Raw genomic sequence first — 22,672 nt, 5'->3', positions numbered from 1 at the left:
AGCAGCTTTTAGCCCAAGCATGGCTAACTGTTAACTGAGGATAAAGATGTGGTGGTAACTTAAGAGATGATAAAGATTGTCTTTCTGTTTGTTCTTTTTGTGTCCTCGTCACCTACACAGTACCAAAGCCGCAAGCAGAGTCAACAAGCAGAAGCATTCCGTGGTGTTACAAGATAGTCACATGCCTTCAGTCACAGCAATCACAGCCATAGAGCTGACAACAGATCCAAGGTGGCTGTCAGCACTGAGCCATTCACACAAAGGAGAATGTACGAAAATGATTTTAATTAGTTCCTTTTCCTTTATGACTCAAGCCCTATTGTAGCTCACAACTAGCATGTACTCATTTGAATGTAAATGGTGTAAGTGTCCCTAAGTGTATGTCTCATGGCTGACTGGACCAGTGCTTCTATGATAAGACTACCTGGCGGAACTGCCTCTGAGAGTCCTGTAGCTTTTGCTGTTTTGCTGCCCTCTCTCTGTCTGAGGTGCCTGGCGGCTGCCTGGCCTTGGCAGACATGGGCACCGGCATCCGACTAGTAGGTGAGGACACGCTGGCGTTCTGAAAGAGGGATTCAAACCACACAGGAGAAAAAATGGAATAAAAAGAAAGGAACACAAAAAAGTGCCACATTGGGGGTACTTTTGTGAAGTAGGCAAAGTCTGTACAAAAACATCTGTGGTATTTCATAACATCTGTGGTATTTCATAACGTCAGAAAGAAGAGATAAAGATGCATGCAAATCAGTCCTGAACACCAACAGTCCTTAACACCAACAAGGCTTGTGCTTGTACCTTAAAACCCACTTTAAAAGAACCAGAAAGAGTGTGATTCTAAGACTGTGAGCACTCTCTTTGGCTGTCTGAACCCAAGGTTAGAAACTTATCAGTGAACATGTGAAGGTAGAGGTATAGGATCTGCTAATACCACCTGTGAAACACCAAGTCAAACATATACACACACACACACACCATATACAGATAGGGTTAAAAAAGCTGAGATCCCAAAGTCAGTCCCCTGAACAGGAAGAGGAGATTAGGGATCTGTGGAAGTCACTGGTTAGGCTGGGGTTGCTGTGAGGAAGAGGATAGGGAGAGACCCACAGTCTTCATGAGCGAAGTGGTCAGAGCTAGAGAGAGACCTGCTGGGAAGATGCTGGAGTGATGGATACGCCTGTGGTGGGGATCGTGGAAGGCCGAGGAAGGATCTGTGGTTTGGGCTTCTTCCGAAGTCCAGAACTCTTGCTGGAGGGTTTGGAAACGAAGGTCTTCTGAGGAGTCCCTTTGTCTGAGGTCTCCCTACCTGGGCTGCTGTGATGTTTAGAGCACTCATTAGGTTGCAGATCCTCAGGAGACCTTGGTCCCATTTCACTGATGGTGGTCTCCAGCTGTTTGATGGTCTGCTCAAGGCTGTCAAGAGTCTTGTAAGTGCTCTTTCGGATTTCTTCTGTCCGTCCATGAGTTTCCTGAAGGGTTGATTCGGATTTTGCTGATTCCTCTTTGGATCTCGCAATTTCAAACCTTTTGGTCTCTTTGTGGTGCTTAATAGTCCCATCTGACTCTTCCTCGTCTTCATAGACTACCACCTGTAAGGTTTTCTTGCCTGTCTTGGTACCAGTGCGAAGTGCTTGTGTCAGAGCTGCTAACTGCTTCTTAGGGAATTTTAACTTAAACTTCTTCTTAGCCTCCTGCTTGGGATCAGTTGCAGTCTCATTTAGCATTCCCCCATCACATAACAGTGGGGATGAAGACACATGGCACTTGTCCCCAGTGCCCAAGAAAGGGCTTGACTCACTTGGTGCCCTCCCAGAATTTCCCATATCCCCCTTAAGTTTGACCTGTATCCTTCCAGTTCTTTCCTCCTCATCCTCATTTTCCTCACTTTCCTCTTCTATCCTTTCTTCTGACAGCATCCTTTCCAGTTCCTCTTCACACTCAAAGATGGTAGAGAGACGTTTGTAGGCTGAGTGGATATCCATTGGTTCATCGAAAATTATAATGACAGGTTTTTTACTGAATCCACTGTTTTCAACATCATCTGGTCCATCGCTGTTGGTGACAATTTGAGAAACTTTGTCATTGCCATGTTTGCTTTGTGGTTTGCTGCCAACAGTGACAGTTTGCACATTACCTCTCTTGGCATTGACAAGCTCCTGGTACTCCCCAGTGGACAAAGCCTGCACTTTGGTGTTGGTGATCATGAAGGCAATATTATCAGGTGGAGGAGGAGGAGGCTCTTCTCCTGGCAAGTCAGGACTGAGGAAGGCCTCGCTATCATTTTCATCTTCTTCATACTTTCTTTCTCTAGCTTTGCATGAACCAAACACAAGCTCCCGACTTGCCGATCCCAACTCACCAGAGCTTGCGCTTGCCTGGCAAGGGATCAGGTCTGGGCACCTAACTGAAACAGGTGTGCAAACTGCTGTAGGAGACTCCACCCTCTCCTCTACACTCACTTGTACCTGGGGAGCCTTGACCACATGTACCTTCCCCTGTGTTGGGCTACCTGGCCCTTCTTCAGTTGGAGACTGGTGTTTTGACTTTAGTGAGCTTGATCGAGTGAGCTGTTTAAAGGACAGAGCACTAGGAAGGCCACGTATGTTGTCAGGGACTCTGTTCTTTGGGCTACCAGATGAGCCATCTGAGGATACCTGTGGCATTTTTGTTTTTTTTTCAGAAGCACTGACATGTGAAACCTGTGATGAGGACGATTGAGATGCGGATCTATGGTCAGTTGAATCCTCTGGTGTGTCCTTGGTGATTTGAGCTGTGACATAGTAGATTACCTTCAAAAGTTTAAGGAAAGAGGGAATGAAAAAGAATATTAGTAAGGGACTTTATATACACAGCATGATGTAATACATGTAAACGCCTTCCAGAGTAAAATGACTGACACTAAATTACATATTCAAATGTGTTAAAATATGTACCTGACATATCTGACCAATGATTATTAATTGTGATGCTTACTTTATTAAAGATTAATACTATTTTAGAGAAAATAAAACCAGCAACACTTGATGACTGGAAAAACATTTTTGCAACCAAAGCAATTCAGCACACAGGTCTTCATCAGGGCTTGTTTCTATTGACACTGAAAATGTGTGTGCAAGTGGGGCTTTGGAGGGTTAGAATAAATAAATGAATAGACAGATAAATAAATAGTAGTGATGAGCACAGCTGCTTACCCCTGGACTTTGACGGACTGTGTTGTTGCCATTTTCATCTGTGACCAGAACTTTGTCTTCTTGGATTTCTGTATTCTGCTAGGATAGTTTGTGAGGAATAACATCACTGCTCACAGATACCCTACCGCTTAACTCTCTACCACAAGAAACTGTTCATAGAACTGCTTTGAAAAGCTTGAAACCTTTAGGAACATGTCATGCATTCTAATTGTGTTAAAAAAAACAACAACCTGTTTGTAAATATGAGTGAAATTCTAGATCACTGCATTTATCTTATGATCTGTGGCAAAGGATATCATGGTAAAGATCTGGATTACACTCCTAGAAGTTTAAAAAACCTTACAATAGAGTAATTAACTTTTAGATAAAAAATCTAACACCTAAAGAAAATCATAATACCTATAAAATGAACTCTGAAATTGGCAAATCATCTTAAGTATATAAAGTGACAGGAGGTAATGGTAGTGAGTAAAGATGTAATTCTTATTTTTCTTGAGATCAGATTATACAACGTTAGAAAAAATATCAAAAGATAAAAAGTTGTTCAGTGATGTAGAGGGGAGAAAGCCGTTAAACCCAGAAGTTAGGAAGTTTAGAGCAGGGCATGCAGGGTGAGCAGGTCAGAGCAACTGAACTCTCATATGCTCCTCCTCTACGCTGTAGCTTATCCACAACCCATCAGAAGCTACACCTTACGCTGGACTTAAGGCTGAATGTAGGTGCTCCCAATGACACCGTTTTACCGGAATGTACCAGAATGAACTAGAATTCCAACGATGCGGGCAAATTAGTTCATGATGACTGTTTACAACACTGGTTGGTCCAAACTACTTGTAAAAAATATAAAGGTCAAATCATCCTCACATGATGACGATGTTGGAGGTGTCATTTTCTCACCAGTATTTTTCAAATAGTATTACAGATTTGTATTTTTTAGCAGTAATATGTGTTCAAAAGTTGTCTAAAACCTACCCATTTCAAAAGAAACACGCAACAACAAAAGGCTACATTACAATGCCATAGAACTCATGAGTTTATTGATTGGAGGAATATACAAAGCTGATCAAATTTGCAAGGATAAAGCAGAATTATCTTTTATTCACAAAGAGGCATATCTGGATCTGGGTTTTAACTAGAAACTAACAGCATAAGCCTTGAGTTCAGCAGAAATAAAAGAAAAGAAAAGAAAAACAGGGTTTTAAAAGAAAAATCAGCGAGAATGTTTTGTACAGATATCCATCATAAGCATGTATAGCTTTGCAAGCACTGTGAGAAAAACGCAGACCAGCACTATATGAGGCAGCCATCAGGGGCAAGCGGTTGAGAGGAGCAGGCAGCTAGAGGGACAGCTAAGAGAGGTCATGTCTGTTACCTTCTTATCTCTGAGGGGCGGTAAGGCCCCGGGTCTTAGCTCTTTGATCTGTGGCTCTACCAAACCTTTGAGCCCTACATCCTTAACAGAGCACTTCTGGAAAACCTGAGGGGGAAATATGTGTAGCGGATTAAGAAGGCCCCGTTCCCAGAGTATAGCTCACTGTTTACAGGGGAGACATGGGACCACTTCTATATGCAGTCCTGTGATTAGTAACCATGTGTTTTAAGAATATTAAGAATATATTTGACATTATATACCAAATAACAGAAATAATTTGCACTAAATCTGTTATTTGAATGTCAGGAGGACATGACACTTTTTTGTCAAGTAAAACAATACCCCTGCTGCCACAGATAAATGAAGCCCTACAACCACAAGGAAACCAGAACACAGACATCCCACAAGCACAACAACCAGGGACGTGTGTGCGCGCGTGTCTCCGCATGCTCACCTGTAGCTCTGCCATGATCTTGTCTCCATTGTCCTCCCCCTCAGCCACAGCCGAGGCCGGAAGAGCAGGCGGGGCACAGGACTTTGGCTTCGCCTCTACGGGACTCTTGGGTTTGGACTTCGGAGCAGAACTCTGTTCCCCTGCAGCACCCTGCATCAGAGACCCACGTTACCAGCAGCTCTTCACCAGACAGCCGCTCATATTTCCAAACATAAAACAACAGCCCTTTCAGGACTGTCTGGGCTTTGGATGTACAGTGTTGTTGGGTTGCAAAGAAATAGTGTAGTTACTTTCTACATTTTAAGTAGCATCTTTTTAGCCTAAAACTAAATGTTACAACTAAGCAAATGAAGTACACTCGTCACCATGTATGTTTGGAAACAGCGGTGTCTTTGACCTCACTCATGACATTTCCATATAAGACCCACTGTGCAGAAGTGGAACTGAAAAAACTGCTAATTCAAGAGGTGTGAAAAAAACCTGAAGTGTAAATCTGAAGTGTGATTTGGTAAGATGGCTAACGAAATAACTGCTGCTGTTCAAACACACACACACACACACACACACACACACGCGCACGCACACACACACACACACACACACACACACACACACACACACACACACACACACACACACACAGACATTTGGGGGAGGAGCCGTACCATGACACCCATGGCTACAGCACTCTTACATTTGTGATGCATGTTACTATTTACTGTTTCTATACTGCTTACACTGCGTATACTGTATTTATATGGTTTAATTTGATGTATATTATGTCTATGATTTTTTTGCATGTTGTTGAATGTTAAATATAAATGTAAATGTAAATGTGGCTTGTTTTTATACTGTATATTTAGTATGCATGGGTGCAAATCAAATGTCCTCTGGGGATGATAAAGGGAACAGAACTGAACAAAACTTGGTCATATTCAGTTAGTTCGACTTGTTTATCTCTGACACACAGGCTCCAATGGCTGAGCTAGTGCTGTACTGTAGACCTTTAATATGTGCAAGCATGCAGACGCATACATGTGATGGGGCGCTACAGAACTTTGCTTGGTTTGCTGCAGCGGCAGAACCGTCTTGTCTCCATTCTTTGATGCACATTAAGCAACACAGATATGCAACACGCATGTACGCAAACCCACAGCCACACAGCATACCGGCACAGAGCCTGACTCCTTCCTGCTGATGCAGACGAGCTCTCCTGAGCGCGTGGTGGTCATGCCTGTGCTGGGGGGTGTGGTGGGGTAGTTCCTGCGTGGTGGGGGAGGAGGTGGGGGTTTGTTGGTCTTGTCTGGGCCCTGACTCAGCTTGGTGACTTTGTCCTGATGCTTCGTGGCTTTCTCAAGGCTGGTTTTGACCGTCAGGTTTGCTTTAGCAGGCCTCTCCACTGTGGTTGCTTTAGCTGGCTTCTCTAGCTGCCCTTTGGGGGCTTTTTCTGGCCCGGTCTTAGGGGGCTTCTCAGAACTGGGTGACTCAGGTTGGTTGTTTTCTGAAACACAATTAGTACAAACGGTTATGGTAAATAGTCATGCTTTTATGTTTCTATAGAAGGGCTTAATTTTTCCTTTTCTGTGACCATTCAGAGGATTGTGCAACCTTTTTCTTATAGCCTAACGATGTAGTTCTCCGGTCAAACAGAAACGGTCACCAAACTGTCATTCTCAAAGCAGCTGTACATGGCCTGATAGCGACCGCTAAATATGTTGCACTGAGAGAAAGATCTCTCTGTCCCCAGCATGTGTCTGTGCGTACATGCGGGCGGGCACGCTAAGCGTTAGCGGCCGTAAAAGCCCTCGTTTCTTCTTTCGCCGTTGATATGAGCATGGCTACCTTGTGCGGGGATGGCAGAAGGCTGGTGCTTCTCCACCATATCCTCCAGAGCAGCGGGAGCCACTGCAGAGGGACTCGGTGGGCTGTCCCCCTTGCTTGGACCCTCAAGGCTGGGTATCCCCCTAAGCATGTTTGCTTCTGCCTCCTGGAGCATCCTCTCAAATTTGGGCCCGTCGTAATGGCCCATGTTCTGTCTCTTTTCCTCCCACTCTCTCTCAGCAGCCTAGAGAGAAAGAGAGAGAGAGAGAGAGAGAGATGAAAGAGAGGGAAGTGAGAAATGACTGGACTCAAAATTAGATTAATTGTGCCGTAGCTGAGAAAGTCTAAAAAGACACTGAACTTGACTTTGACTTTAAGCTAAATGTAAATGTAAATATAAATGTAAATGTAAATATAAATGTAAGCTAGGTCTCTATGACTTGGAAAAAACATGGATTTCTCATAGTGTTGTGTGTTCATCATTTTGGATAAACAAATCAGCTAAATGTGATAAATGTAAATGTACCTTTGCATATCTTAGCAACACTAGCACTAATATAGTCAGTGTGGTAGCTAGCATTATTTCTAAGGGCAACAATGTAAAAGAAACCAATATCCCATATCTAGTTACTGATAGTAGAAGCTAATCAGATATGCAGATTGTTACTGATACTCATGCTGTTTACATTATCATGCAATTCAATGGAGATGTTTAATAAATCTTTATAGATTTTACATGTGCTTTTTTCAGGTACATTAAATTAGTCACAGGCTTTATAGTTATATGCTTTCCTTTGTGCGATAAAAGGTGTTACACGTTTCTGTATGTGTTGAACAGACCGACTGTCAAATTACCATCAGTCAACGTACTACTGAAATGTGTAGGTTCTGTTCATTTTGCTGAACTGGACTCTTGGTGTGCCGTGTTAATGACGTGCACGCATGTAAAACTTTTTTTTATGCTTGGTTATTTCAATCACTGAATGCATTTGGTTGTGTAAATACATGTAGATACCGTATGTTATAAAGACTGGTCCACTGCCGTATCTAATGCAACATCTCAACCGCGTGTCTACCAGAGCTCACCTCTATCGACGTGGCTCTGTTTTTACCCTTGCTGTGGTTTGTGATCTCTTCTATGAACAGGACCGGAGACGCCCCGCCGTCGTGGACTACGTCGTCACCAGGAGCCGCGCTCCTGCGGGCGCTGCCGTTGGCGACGCTGCTCGACGGCGGGCCGTGGTCTGGTTGCAGCGCGCTGGGTTTCTTGAGCTGCACGGGGCTGGCGGACGAGGGTGCCGCCGACTGCTGGCACTGCCGCGGCGTCACCGGGGAGCTCTGGGCGTGGTGGATCACCACAGGGTTGGAGTTGATGACCTCAGACCTAACAGAGGAACTCTGAGGCTCAAGGAGGGGCGTGGTCACTGGGTCCTGGAGATCAGCAGGAGGGGCTGACTCCACCCCCTCCACTGCAGTCAAAGTCGTCATGGTAACAGGATCTGGAGGTTTTAGCAAGCCCTCGGTGACAGACCTAGACGATACAAACAGATACATGGTGACCATGGGTATGTCTGTCAGTAATACACACGCAAGCTTTTAAGCTCTTATTCCCACTGGTGAACATACAAACAGTGTTAACTCCCCACACTCGAAACACTGTTTTAACTCCCCACACTCCAAACAGTTTTAACTCCCCACACTCGAAACACTGTTTTAACTCCCCACACTCCAAACACTGCTAACTCCCCACACTCCAAAGACCAACCGGTAGATTCTAACTCAGTGTTCATACTGGATAATTCATTATAATTACTAAATAAGTAACTATAGTAATAAGGTTATTACATGATATATACAATTAGAAATATTTGCTATATATTTTTTGATATATGAAATGTAGACTGAATAAAGTTATTTGTATGCTGACTGAGATGCTACACACACGTTAGATAGCAGATGTGCCTGTGGGGAGCAGAGAGGTCGAATGGCCAAACCACTCTAGTAGAAGAGCTGCCATAAAGGAACCTAAAACTAAACTTAACTAGTTTCTATTCACCCATGGAAAGGAGAGGCAAGGCTCAACATTAATACATGAAACATAATCATGTGATTATCCTCACACTGATTATGGGTCGTTCAGGTATGAAAGCCCCTGAAACGCTGCGTACCTGCGCAGAGTGCTCAGCGCATCGGTGAGCACCTTCACCCTCTTCAGCATGCTGTCCAGCTTGTGTGGCTCCTCCTTCAGGAACTTCACGGCTTCCACCTCCACCCTGAGCACGGCGCGCATCCGCGCCTGCAGGCCCGGGAACTCTCCTTCATGCGCGCGCACACAGCGGGGCAAGAACGTGAGGATATCGCGCGGCGCTGAAGCGTGCTGACCGAAAGCTGCAGGACCCCTCCCCCGTTACCTTTAAGTCCTGCCAGGTGCTCGCCCACCTTCCTCAGGCTGATAGCCCCCTCCTCTACTTCCTTCAGGGTGACGCAACGTGGAGTTACGTCTGAACTCGGCTCTCTTTTCAGAGACTCCACATAGAACTCTAAATCCCTGTACAAACACAAGAACACATACAAATGAACTAATATGCATTACATTAAAATCACATTCAATTCCCTAAATATTATAATTACAAAACAAACTGTTGTAATTGTGTTGTAATTACATATTTTTCACTCTAGGGGGCAGACAAACAGTAGCAATTCATTCGAATGTGAGCACAGACGCACCACCATATATTATCTATCACATTTACCACATAAAGTGCAGAAATACTGGACAAAGGAGCATCTGATCTGTACATAAATTAAAATAATGCATGTAGTCTCAATAATGTTTCATGAGCATTATTCATAAAATGAAGGAAAAGGTTTGTTTATTCCCTGGAGAAGACAGAGAATTACTGTGAAATGTATACACAAATAGCAATCCTAACATATCACCTTCAAGATTCATCCTGACTGTAGTGTGGTAGAGTCTTAGGACATCTGCTAGGCACGCACTTAGGAAGTACACAGCTCGCATGCACAAAACGCAGTGCAAAGGCACCACTTGTGCATAATTCGTGTTTAATCTACACGCATTTATTTACACACATACACGTACACACAAGCCCAAATGCAAATCTGAGAGCACAGTCTATATTAAGACAGATCAGAGACCTTCATCTGCAACCTCCTGACTGTGCTGTAACCCTGAGTTTGCGGGGAAAACAACCACAAAAAAACCAAAACAAACATTTTATTTTACAGAAATTAAAAAAAGAAAGATGTAGGAAGGAAAGAAGCAGTTTCCATTCTGGCTGAAAATTATGGGTAAAACTATAAACCTCATTATAACACTAGACCAAACACTTGTGAAATACTGCAGGGTAGAATGAAATGAGGTTAAAAGCAATGTAACGTTACGCAAAATAAATCCATGACTGACAGTCATCAAATGAACAGAACTGTGGTGTGTTATACTGTACAAATCCTATTCATTTAAGTGGCCCAACACTTACAACTACCGACTACTGTCTAGTCAGCATACGTGTGTCACTTTATTTAGTTTATTTAAAGACCAGCGTCCCCCAACAGTCCAGCCAAGCCATGAGCGATTGCTAAGTGCAGTTTCCATGCCACATTCCGCACGGCCCTGTGAATTCTGCAGACAGACCACACACTCCTTCGCTGCCTGACTCGTGGACATTATTTCTACAGGTTGTCAGACGCTGGCTTTAACCTGAGCGACTGCAGACTGGAAACACCACTCTGCTGCTGCTTTTGGAGCTGTGACTCTGAGTAGAGGTGTGTTTGAATGAGGGTTTGTGGGATGAAAACAAGGTGCGAGACTTTCAGTGGCTCCTTTGGAGTGGCAGATCACAGGGGGTAATGAGGTGTGTGCGCATGTGTCTGACATCTGTTGAAAAAACGCTATATAAATAAATTTGACTGATATTTTGTTCATGGTCCATTCACTCATGGTATGGCTGTTCTTCTATTTTTGCTCCACAATGCACCTTTTTCAAGTGGCACAGCTCTACAAAAGTTTAGTTTTTGTTATGTTCATTGGTCAACCAGTACATTGGTCAGTCAGTATAATGAGCTTACATTTGGCCATGTACAATGTGGCATACAATGCTGAGGAACCTTACATTTTTTTTTACCGAGGCTCAACTTAGTGAGAATGTCTAATAAAATATAATGTCTACTTTTAGTCTATGTGTTTATATGTGTCTTGTTTCCAAATGTAATATTGGTCCTGTAGCTTCGATAACCCTGGGAAAATATGCTTTTTTAAACAAAATTAGACAGGTAAACAAAGCTATAGTCACACACAATCAAAACAGACCTGTTCCTAGTCATTAAAAAGTGAAATGAGCTAAAATCCTGTTTATACTTTGTGGTTTCATGCATCTTATGTCCGGACTGCATCCCTGAAGATTTTAACCACATCTATTCACGTTATGTGGACCATTGACTTTATTATTTCATGTGTCTTGAGGATTATATCCAGATATGGAATATCCACATAAGAATGCAAAGCTAAACATACCCTAGACACATTTGAATAAATTTAGATCCAATCGCTTCTGCCATTTCAGGAGGTGGTCTGTAAAGGATTTAAAGGGCCCGTCATGGAAAACTGAATTCACTGGCTTAACTGAAATACAGAATTTTGAAGTAATATGTAAAGATTGTTAAAATTTCAAAACACACTATTCACTCCCCCAGTCCAGAGTTCATACCTAGAATCGAAATTACAAAATGGCCCATTTCCAAACCTCTGTTTCTCTGAGGTCACATGCACCAGTGCTCACAGTGGGCCGCTGCTCACCCGCACACAGCGCTTGCACTTCTACCTTTTGCTCTTTGGTGACGGTGATTTTTGTCTTGCGTCCCGGCACTTCTCACAAGCTCACTGTACTCTTTGTCTGCCCTCTGCATGTCCCGTTCCGGGTGGTTCATAATGACCTGTTATGAACTACGTTCTCTCTGCCATTCACGTTCTCTCTGCCAATCTCCCTAATGCTAAGCTGAGACAAGCAATGTTAATGCTAAATAACAACGCTGGCCCGGCTCCAAAAGAGCACAAAGAGAACGTGTGAGTCAGACAATTATACAACGGCGCGTCAACCAGAACCAGTACTAAACGCAGGCTGGGAGCAGCAAACTAACGACCGTGCCACTAGCAGCGAGGAGCCTGCTGATGTTACGACTGGCCCCTCCTAGTGTCTCTATCACCATGGCAACCTTTTCAAATGTCCTTGTTTACTTCCTGGATTTTGTTCCATGTGCCTCCTTGTTCTGGTTCCATTGCTTCTACTCTATTCATGAGTTTCACCCATGGCTTGTTCGGTTCTCTTTGATGTGCATTAAACCCCGTGTTTGTTCAGTCATTCTGAGTCCACGCCTCTTTGGTGTTTGCTGTCCTTGTCTTTGATTTGTTCTCCTTATTGTTGTTGGTGCAAACCCCTGATTGTATAAGTCCTGTTTGTTGTAACCGATTTCCAATTTTGTCTCTGCATTGTTCCCTGTAGCCGTGCATTCCCGGACTCTCCGTGTCGGCTCTCAGACGCCCTGGACTGTGATTATGACCCTGATTCTGGATTTGCCCTTAACAAATCTCGCTCCTCTCAGCGTATGCGTTTGCTCCAGGTTACAGTTGATTTTGCACCAGTAAAAACATCTGAAGTTACAACTGCCAACTACGACGTCATCAATAAAAGGAAAGATCGATAGACCGACTGTTGGTCAAAGGATCAAATGCATTTTTGCGCTCACACAAACACACACACACACACACACACACACAACAGTACACACATACATAATATATAGTATCATACAAATATTACATCATTAAATTATTCCGTACTATTATTATATAAAAATGAACTATGTCTGGTTTTGGAACCTAAAACCACACTAACATTGTAAGTGGACATTGTAGACAAATATAAAATAAAAGACAATATATACTCCTGCTCCTGCCTTGACATCAAAGACGTAACCTTCTAGGAAACTGTTCAATTTAAAGCAGAAATGCCAAAGTTGGTGTAAAACAATAATAACATTTCGAGTGGATTTCTGTGTAGTAAAACATAGGAGTAACATCGTGGGAAGATGTCAGGGGGGTTGAGTGGATGTGCATTTTTTGCACTAAATATCAGCAGGATTTCAATTTATGTATGCAATTAGTACTCAAGACATATGAAACAAGCAAATAGAAATGGGATTTAATAAGTTATAGTAAATATAGTAAATAGCATTTTGTTTTCAAAGCCTCTCAAATCAATTCTGTTCAAAGGAGATTCCTTTACTAAATGTAGAAGGCATTTGATTTTTTTCTTGCAAAGTAATTTTTTATCCTGTATCTCTGTGAATCGCTGTTCTATCTAGCTTGTCAGTCATTCTTAATTTTTTTAACAAGCCTGCCAAATATACAGTGTTTTCCATGCTGAACGTCCTGTTAAAACTGAGAAGGGTTGGAGAAATGGGGCTCTTTAAAAACCATTTTAGGTCATTATGTTGTTTGTTTTCCACACAATTATTTTCCCTTTATCCTCCTCTGTAAATGCAAAAAAAGAAAAAAAGAAAACAAGCAACCCAGCAAAGGCCCACGGTGGTGTTTGGCGCTCACCCCAGCTGTGTGAGGACTCGCTCTTCCATGGAGAGATATTTGTGTCTGTCTTCCTCCACCAGCATGCGCTGCTTGTGTGAAGGGTCTTCCTGTAGCCGCAGTGCTTCAGCCAGCCTTACACTGATCTCCTGCTCGGCCTGCTTTATTTGAGCCCTCACGCACTCCTGATTCTGCAACTGCAGTACACACACACACACACACACACACACACACACACACACATGAACAATGCAGAATACAGTCCTAACATGTTAGTACAGGTATGGATGGCCGTTACTGATGTATGCACTTGGTTGCTGACAGTTTTGTACCTGCAGCTGTCTCATCTGCTGCAGCTGGAGGCGGAGCTCTGATACATTCTTCCTGAACTGGGCGAGATTCACCTGCAGAGGGGTGGAGCTGATGGGTGGAGTAGAGGTGGAGAAACTTTCAGGTGGGACTGTGCTGCTTCTGGGTCCAAGCACTGGAGACCCTCCTAAACACCCGAGAAAAAAAAACACTCGGAAATAAACTTTGTACCCAAAATAACAACAATAAATCAGCTTTCAGTTTCTGCTGAAAGTGCTTGGGCCCATATCTAACTTGAGCACAGAAACTAATCCTGGAGAGAAAACCAAATGTATTCATTTATTGAAATGTTTTTTCTTGCCATCTAAACATCACTTTGTGTATTTTATAGAGATCTCCCCTATAAAGCTGATAGCTCATGACCAATGCGCTTTTTTGGGAGGGTAACTTACACTGTGTGTGTGTGTGTGTGTGTGATGAGTAATGTGTAATGGAATGAGTGGAAAATCTCATGATGTGCTGAATTTGAAATAAGTAGGAAAGGCCAGTTTGATGAGAAGTATTTTTGGCTTCTGTTGGTGTGCAATGTATCTCGTTCTGCAGAGAAAGAAAGAAACGAGAGGATATCTCACCTGTGCTGGACATGCTGTGCACAGGTGATCCTGACTTCACTGTTGTGTCGCTAAAATAACATCAATACATTATATTTATACACACGACATTCACATGAAACAAACATACCTCCACACTGACCACAAGAACAGTATTACACTACATGAATGCAAGAATGTGAATACGACGTGAATAAGAGTGAGTAGTTAGAGCATGCCGAGTTAGTGGTTACCGACAGCTCTTCATCTATACAACCCTGTTCCCTGGAAGACAAAGGTTGGCATGAGAACTACACTTCCCAGACTGCCTTGCTTACCTGGCCTGCTCTCTGTCGTTGCCGTTCACACTGGGGCCCTTTAAGAGAGCATGCTGCACAAGACCAGTCAGACTGGCTATCTGCTCCTCCATAGCCTTCATTCTCTCTCTGCAGAGAGAGATCAGACACATGCGCTTGTGTGCCTTCGAGCGTGTGTGTGTGTGAGTGTGTGTGTGTGTGTGTGTGTGTGTGTGTGTGTGTGTGTGTGTGTGTGCGCGAGAGAGAGAATTAAGGTCAAATCGCCTGACTGCTAATCACCAGTTTGTTTTCTACCTAGGCATGGGCCGAGTTTAATGAATGGTGCATTTTATTAATCTCAGAGCGGACGATGTTAAGACACAATTACCAAACTGGACATTTATCTGAGGGAAATCTCATGGAAATATCTTATTGCGTATTAAAACCCAACCAATTAGCCCAAAGCCGCGTCAATCCTTAAAATCTGAAACTGTTTAGAGTTTCTAAAAATTCAGAAAGCTTATATAATCAGGATGTCCCAAAGGCTAATAGAACCTCAATAAACAAAGACCTGTCTGCCAGGATTGCTTTACAGTATCACTGTGAAAAATCTGTTTCATCCACAGGTGTAACTAAGCTTAATTCACTGTGTTCAGCTTCTGATCAGGCCACAATATTTTCTGCTCCTCCAACTTCTCTTTGGACAGTTATGCCACTCGGGTGGTCTTACCCACTATGCTTTGCTCTGAGTCAACACACACACACACACACACACAGTCTAAGGATCAGTTTTATTTTTCTGGAGCACTCTTTTCTTAGCCTTGCCTGCTGATGCCAGACGTCACCGAACTCCCTGAGGACATCACACTCTGTGTTCCTGATGCCTGCCCACGGTATGGGTTTGAAAGCAGGGTGGAATTCTGGGTGCGCTGTATAAAACCATGGCACCGATCTAAATCACCGGAAACCGGAAAAGTCTAAATGTTCTCTTGTATTTTTCAAAGGGGCCATACAAGGTTTCCATTCACAAACAAGCCTACTGTGTTACTGGGTTTGCAACACTGGCAGAATTCAAACTAAAGGAACAGACAGCTCACGGATGCAGTTAGACATGTTTACATATCAGGATGCAATGGAGGCATGTAGTGAGTTACATCATGGAGTCGTGGTTAGTAGGTAAAAGTCAGTGATGGATGTGTTGTTAGTTAGTGCATGCCCCTCCCCACACAGCCTCGCTGTTCTCTCCTAGCACAGTCTTACCGTGTTTGAGGGTCACCAGGTGGGACCAGCGGACAATGGGGCTGAAGGTCAGGGGTCACAGGGGATGCCAAGGCATTCCTGCTTTTCACCACCATATCCATAGAGACAGGTGCATCCTTCCTGAAGGACTGCCTGACAGGCGACGACCTTTCCAGAGACACGGCACTTTGGGACTGGCCAGCATGGATGTCAATCACCCTCATCTCGCCCATCCTGTGGGGCGACGGGGGCGGCGTCTTGGCCCCCAGTGTGGGCAGCTGGCTTTCCGTGTACTTCCTGCTCTTCTGCCGAAACAGTGAATGATGCTCTCCTGGGTCCGTCGGCATTCCAGGAGGACCATAGGGGCGGACGGGGCCGCGGTGGTAGGCGTGGTCCACTGCGTCAGGGGGCGGGGCATGGTGGTGTAACATATAGGGGTCTGCGTAAATCCCCTCCCCGCGGGCGGGAAGCACCATGCTCTTGGAGCCGACATCTTCGTCTGGCTTGACGTCGCGGCGCTCGAGAATGGCGCTGGGGCATGGGGAGGCGGAGCGGGTGGGCGTGGCCAGAGTGTGCCCCGCCCTCTCCCGGGGCACAGTGGCTCCTGCCGGCCCCGGGGGTCTGGGGCCAAAGGGGATGCGTGATGGTGAAGGGGGCATGGATTGGGGCGTTGGGGGTGACATCGAACCCTGCATGGCATGGGTTGGGGACAGGCCGAGTGAGGCCTGCCGCATTAGAAGCGGCCCGTCACGAGCTGCGTACATCACCTCTCTGTGCATCTGAGGGGAGGAAAGGCATAAAGACATGTTTACATCACTGGAACGAAGAATTACTCTACAAAATAAAAGAAATAACACTTTAAAAGATTAAGATCCAAGAGTTACATTTAAGACACTCCTGGACCCATCAGAAATCACCTAAAGACCATCAAACCTTAATGAGCTGAAGTTCCATAAATGACCATTTAATTTGTCCACAAGGCCTGAGATTTGCATAAATCTATTAACTTTATTCCTTAATAAACTCTTCTCCACTGTGCAACAATGGCAAACTGCAATGAAGAACCCCCTCATATGGCCACCAGTCTGCACACATCCATACACTGGTCGAGGGCAGATTGTTTGCCCTCCACAGTAATTCTGCCCCTATAGTGACCCTGTACCAGGAAACATGGCAATATGTAATTATCATCTGATGTGACACTACCGTGATGAGTTATATCACAGTAATAGAACACTGCAGATGGTCTTTCTAGATCTTTCTATCATCAACTAACTGTGGTTCATGTAAAAGAGATTTACACCATTTAGAGAGAGAAACAATAGTAGTTGCATCACATTATTAAAGGGAAATAAAGGGACAGCATAGTAATGATCTGATTGGATGCTGGAGCATTTTCCCCATTACCTGACTATTGTGTTGATGTAGCATCTGTCCCAAATTGTTAGCAAACAAAATGTATAATGCATAATAAAAGGTCTTCACACTTCGTGACATTCTTTGGTCGTATTGCCCACCCAAGCCGTGCCTGGATCACTCAGTCCCCAAACAACACCAACACTAAGGGGCTCTTTCACCCGCAAATGCCACATTGTGCGCTGAACCTCAGACTGTAAACAAGGACATTTGAATTTGCCTTAATACAAGAATTCTCACAAAAAATAAGACCCGTCTTTTCATAAACAAGTTTGCACAAGAGACATATTTTCTAAAAGAGCCATGCGATCTCACTCTTTGCATTCACGGCCTACTGTGCTCAGGTGCTCTGTTTCAGACCACAGTGTTACTATTGTATTGGATATGCAGAAAGAGAGAGAGAGAGAGAGAGAGAGAGGGAGAGAGAGCGACTGAGAGTATGTGTACAGGGTTTTGAGTGATCCTGAGAGCTCTCTCTGTGACACACTATACATGGTAAATCAGAACACCTGCAGTCTGGCACAGATTCCTCAGTCAAAGGCGGCACACGCAGGCTGCCCACACCGGCTTGGCTGCCCAGGAAGGTTCCCAGAGTAGACTAATCACACTAATGTACCACAGACGGGTGTCAGACAGCAGCTGTGTGTGCGCACAAGTGGGTGTATACACGCACATGAGTGCTCTTGTCTGTCATTTTACAGACACTCCTCCAACTGTGTGTGTATGTGTGTTTGTGTCTGTGTGTGTGTGTGTGTGTTTTAGCCAACTGAATATGGAGAATTGGAGTCTCCCCGCAGCGGGAGACTCTCTCAGTTCCGCACAACGTCTCTAGATGATCTCTTGAGAGATTGAACTAAAGCTTCTTCCTGTTGTCTCAGCAATGAGAGACAACAGGAATAACCATGTCACCACAGACAGGAACAGCATGGAAGACAGAGTGAACATGGCCCGAAGTGAAACCTCTGCCTGTGTTCTGGCATGTAAAGTGATCTACTGTAGTCCTTTTCCTTGACAGCCAGTTCCCCAATTTAGAAGTTACCCAATAGCACCGGGCGAGTAAACAGGAGGCGTGGGCAGAACAGAAAGACGGAGCTCTTTATTCCCCTAAAAAGGATTCCTTCCGTCCCTTTTAAAGGTTAGCAAACGTAATTCTGTGTCAACAGACATCGTAAATCTTAAAAGCCCCAGGTTTTTCTGTCCCTGTATTCTGATACAGACAGATGTTCTTGTAAACAGGAGTTGAAAAAATAAAACACCTCAGGTTATAATAAGCAACGCGGCGCGCAGTGACGTAAAGCCCTGCCCCCGCTGGTGGACAGCCGCCGGGTTCTCCACGGCGCTCTCTGCACGTGGGGGCTGGGCTCTGGTAGGGAGGGGATCGCTCGGTTTCTCGGGTCCTGTGGGGTCCCGTGGCGGGCGGGACATTCTCCAGGCCTGAGTCAGTCTCTGTGCGCCACACCCAGCATGGACAGGAGCCAAGACGCCAGTCAGCTCAGCAGCGCTGCTGGGCACAGAGCTCTCTCTCATCCGCCTTTCAAACAACATCTGATCCTAACTGTAGGTGCGTACGACTGGGGGGTTGGACGTGGACCTGAAACGTCCTCTTTTGCAAGCTAAAGAAATGGCAGGGCAATGTAATGATGTGTAATGATGCCTGTGGTAAAACTGTGATACCAAAATTTGATTGAATCTGAACTGAATTTTGGATGCAGGAATTTTGTCCTAAATTTGGCCCAAGGAGATTGAAGTAGTAAAAGTGCTTGAGAAAAAAAGATGGGTGTGTCTCGTACAGAGAAAAAGAGACAAACAAGACAAAAGAATTAAGATAAACACACACACACACGCACGCGCGCACACACACACACACGCACACTTAGTCAGAGCAAAAGTTAAAAACACTCAACTGAATCACTGAACTACAGTCAACTTTTGATCGTTTCTTATTAGAAAGGGTATTAAACATTAAACACTAAGTCATCAAATTACATCGAATTACACAAACAAACAGATCATGATGAAACCAAACCACTATGTTACAGCCTCTGCCTGTTCTGTTTGCGGTCCAAAGTTCTTATATCACGAGCAGGCTCCTATTCTCCCAGCACACGCTCACTCTCAATGTTTCTGGGGAGGGGTGAGACGCGCCAGAATATACACGCCTTCTCTGTGTCTCTCCTATGACATGATGAGAACCCACTTGAACAGGGACGATTGCAGGCAGCGTCTCTTAGGAAGCAGCGCAGATCCGCATTCTGTCCTACGTTTGTGAGATATCTACAGATCGTTCCTCTCTCTCAATCCCCCCACCCCACCCCCCAGACTGCCTCTACCTCCGCAGGTGCAGAGTTCACTTAATTGGTTCCTTGAGTGTACTGCGCCTGCGTGAATGTGTGCTGGAGTACATCACATCCTATGGGACCCTGCAGCTAGTGATGAATGCATGTCTACATGTCTGTGGAAAGAAAGTGAGGAAGTGAGGTGTTGTTCCCCCGAAAGTCCAACAGGCCAACTCAGGTGTTTCATCTGCACTCATTGCTAACAGGTGTGTTAAATCAAGCCATGCGATATCTGAACACAAACACTACCAACGGAATGGCTCTTCATGAAGAACTCCCTGCCTTTGCTACAAGCCAGTTCATGAAACATCTGCCCTGCTAGACCTGCCCTGGTCGACTGCAAGCTGTCGTGACTGTTAAACAGGATCTTCTAGAAGCAACACCAGTTTGGCTAAAGCAGCAGGCCGTGCGCACTGACAGGGCAGGCCCTCCAAGTGCCGAGGCACGGCGCGGGAAAACCGCTCTGTTGCATCACAGTGCAGAGTTCCTAACAGCCTGTAGACATCGGCACAGTAACTGGGTGCCTGGAGCATGACGGAATTCCGTGGCTGAGTGGCTGTATCTATGGGCAGTGTACCTAAGGTCACTACGGGCAGTGCCAAGTGCCGGCCGGAGTGGTGGAAGGCACGCCGTCGCTGGAATAGCGGGACGAGTTCTCTGGAGTGATGAATCACGCTTCACTATCTGGGAGTCTGATCGTTAGATATTGGGTTTGGAGGATGCCAGGATGACGCTGCCTATTGCCAACTGTAAAGTCCGATGGAGGGCTAATGGTCTGGGGTTGTTTTTCAGGGTTTGGGCCCCCTAGTTCCAGTGAAGGGTGAAGTTAATGCTACAGTGTACAAAGATATTTTAGATGATTATATTCTTTAGCAGAATGCACAGCACCAGCAGTAAAGTCCAATGGGGGTTTGGGCCCTGTGCCAAACTCTGGTGGAGGTTGTTGTAGCTGTAAGGAGGGTGGGGGAGGTTCTTATTAAATAAAACAAGACTCTTATTAGTAGAAACTCCACCTTAAGTCAGTCCATCTTAAGAAAGCTGTCAAGGTCTTTCACAGATAGGTGCCTTGTATTGCTACGTTTATGATGACTGTAGACAGAATTGGAAGATCCCAAGTTCAAACACGCAGTTATTAAACAATGTGCATAAAAGTAAAAGATTGACCAGTAATCTCAAACTAGAAGAAACCTGACACTTCGGTGAGCTGAGGAGCCAGAAAAAAAGAGAGTGGAGAAAGCAAATGAAAAGCCACACTATTGGACCCATTTGTGAAAAGCCACGCTATTGGACCCCTGTTTGTGAAAAGCCACGCTATTGGACAACTGTTTGTGAAAAGCCACACTATGAGACCACTGTTTGTGAAAAGACATGCTATTGGACCACTGTTTGTGAAAAGCCACGCTATTGGACAACTGTTTGTGAAAAGCCACGCTACTGGACCACTGTTTGTGAAAAGCCACGCTATTGGACAACTGTTTGTGAAAAGCCACGCTACTGGACCACTGTTTGTGAAAAGCCACGCTATTGGACAACTGTTTGTGAAAAGCCACGCTACTGGACCACTGTTTGTGAAAAGCCACGCTATTGGACAACTGTTTGTGAAAAGCCACGCTACTGGACCACTGTTTGTGAAAAGCCACGCTATTGGACAACTGTTTGTGAAAAGCCACACTATCAGACCACTGTTTGTGAAAAGACATGCTATTGGACACTTGTTGGTGATGCTTCTCACTCTTTTAGGAGAGAAGTGTTTTCAAAACACCGTGACATTGCCAATCAGCTTGGTCTCACTGCCTCATAAACACCAGAGTAAATACTGTGCTCATCTGAGAAGTCACAAGACCATCGGTCCTCTCAGTAACACGTACACGAAGGAGAGAATTCTCAATGTTCAGCATCACGAAAGCCTTTATTCTATAAAATAAGAACACCCATTTGCTGAAGAAACCACATTCACCAAACTACTTTCCAACATAGTGGTTCTTCTCTGTTGGTGGTTGGTGTATGTAAAGATCTATTCAAATGACTGGTAATGCATTAAGATGGTAAAAGCCAGACTGGGGATTCATTCATAGCAAAAATTTGGAGTCGACCCAGATGGTTTTGGACATGCATTTTCTCTCTCTCTCTCTTGCTCTCTCACACACACACACACACACACACACAAACACACACACACACACACACACACACGCATGCACACACAGTGGGGAAGGGTCTTATTTCCGTTACATCAGTGCCAAACAAACACGCTGGGCATTGTGGGAGATTAGGGGGGATTACGGCAAAGAATGCCGCAGATGAAAGCCCTCCGACTTTCATTCGGATCTGCGGGCCAAGCACAGGATGAGGACACCCAAGACCTGCTCTAATCCCTGTGGAATTAGGCTCAGGCAACAAAAGACTGCATCAAAAGGCCGCGGGGGGAGGGGGAGGGGGTTTGATAAATGCACTCAACACAGACGAGCCGAAAGAAGCGGGTCTGAGGATCACAGAACGTGCCCGCGAGAGGAGGGAGTCTAAGGGCAATTATTTAGGTCGCCGGCCTATTTTATACTTATAGGCTGTTCATGTGGCCTGAACGGTGTGGTGAACATCTAGATCTCTGACACTCAAAAAGCTACGTTACCTTGAACATGTTCCTAGTGACACTATCACCAGCAGATTGTAAGCGGTTTTAACCAAACACCGCAGAAAGCTCAGAATGGAGACAAACCCTCTGGGCATAGCCATGTCTCCACGGAGGGGCCCCGTGACGGGGTGGGCACTCACCCTGGTGTCCCCGTTGCTGGGCCGGGCCCCGTGGCTGAAAGCTTGCGCTGGGTCCTTGTGGTACACTTTGAGGCAGGACTGGTCCACGATGCCCCTGTGGAGGAAGAGATCGGCGTCGGTCACGTGGGCGGCCCAGACAGCGCCGTCTGAGCGCGGGCGGGCACAGCGCCCACGAGGCCCTCGCCTCAGCTCGGCCACGGCAGGGTGGACAGGGCTGGCAGGCAGGTCGACGCGGGAGAGCGGGGAATGGTATCGGGACAGGGGGGCGTCCCCTCCTA

At 45.1% G+C, this 22,672-nt stretch overlaps 1 protein-coding gene across 18 annotated transcripts in view; it reads right to left on the bottom strand.

The window, feature by feature from the left end:
• The window catches only part of kiaa1217 (KIAA1217 ortholog), a 116,444-nt gene that overhangs the window by 2,346 nt on the left and 91,426 nt on the right, over positions 1–22,672 (bottom strand). For 9 of the 18 annotated variants that reach the window (XR_014117027.1, XM_081696723.1, XM_081696722.1 and 6 more), the window contains 16 exons: positions 22,395–22,488; positions 15,892–16,649; positions 14,674–14,781; positions 14,378–14,427; positions 13,769–13,932; positions 13,458–13,633; positions 9,247–9,383; positions 9,004–9,151; positions 7,922–8,366; positions 6,857–7,079; positions 6,184–6,515; positions 5,015–5,164; positions 4,561–4,665; positions 3,189–3,266; positions 1,143–2,786; positions 425–562 (listed from right to left, as the gene is read on the bottom strand). Coding sequence is in view for 17 of the 18 variants with exons in the window: in XM_081696723.1 (XP_081552849.1) it covers positions 425–562; positions 1,143–2,786; positions 3,189–3,266; positions 4,561–4,665; positions 5,015–5,164; positions 6,184–6,515; positions 6,857–7,079; positions 7,922–8,366; positions 9,004–9,151; positions 9,247–9,383; positions 13,458–13,633; positions 13,769–13,932; positions 14,378–14,427; positions 14,674–14,781; positions 15,892–16,649; positions 22,395–22,488 (4,750 nt within the window). In the remaining variant the exon portion in view is untranslated. The remainder of the gene's footprint in view (positions 1–424; positions 563–1,142; positions 2,787–3,188; positions 3,267–4,560; positions 4,666–5,014; positions 5,165–6,183; positions 6,516–6,856; positions 7,080–7,921; positions 8,367–9,003; positions 9,152–9,246; positions 9,384–13,457; positions 13,634–13,768; positions 13,933–14,377; positions 14,428–14,673; positions 14,782–15,891; positions 16,650–22,394; positions 22,489–22,672) is intronic. The other 9 variants (XM_081696717.1, XM_081696730.1, XM_081696729.1 and 6 more) reach the window with 7 other exon arrangements.

Source organism: Electrophorus electricus, chromosome 14, assembly GCF_041902795.1.
Source record: "Electrophorus electricus isolate QZ-2024a chromosome 14, ASM4190279v1, whole genome shotgun sequence".
Classification (NCBI taxonomy): domain Eukaryota; kingdom Metazoa; phylum Chordata; class Actinopteri; order Gymnotiformes; family Gymnotidae; genus Electrophorus; species Electrophorus electricus.
Note: the sequence above shows the minus strand (reverse complement) of the source record. Positions and strands in the feature narration are given on the sequence as shown.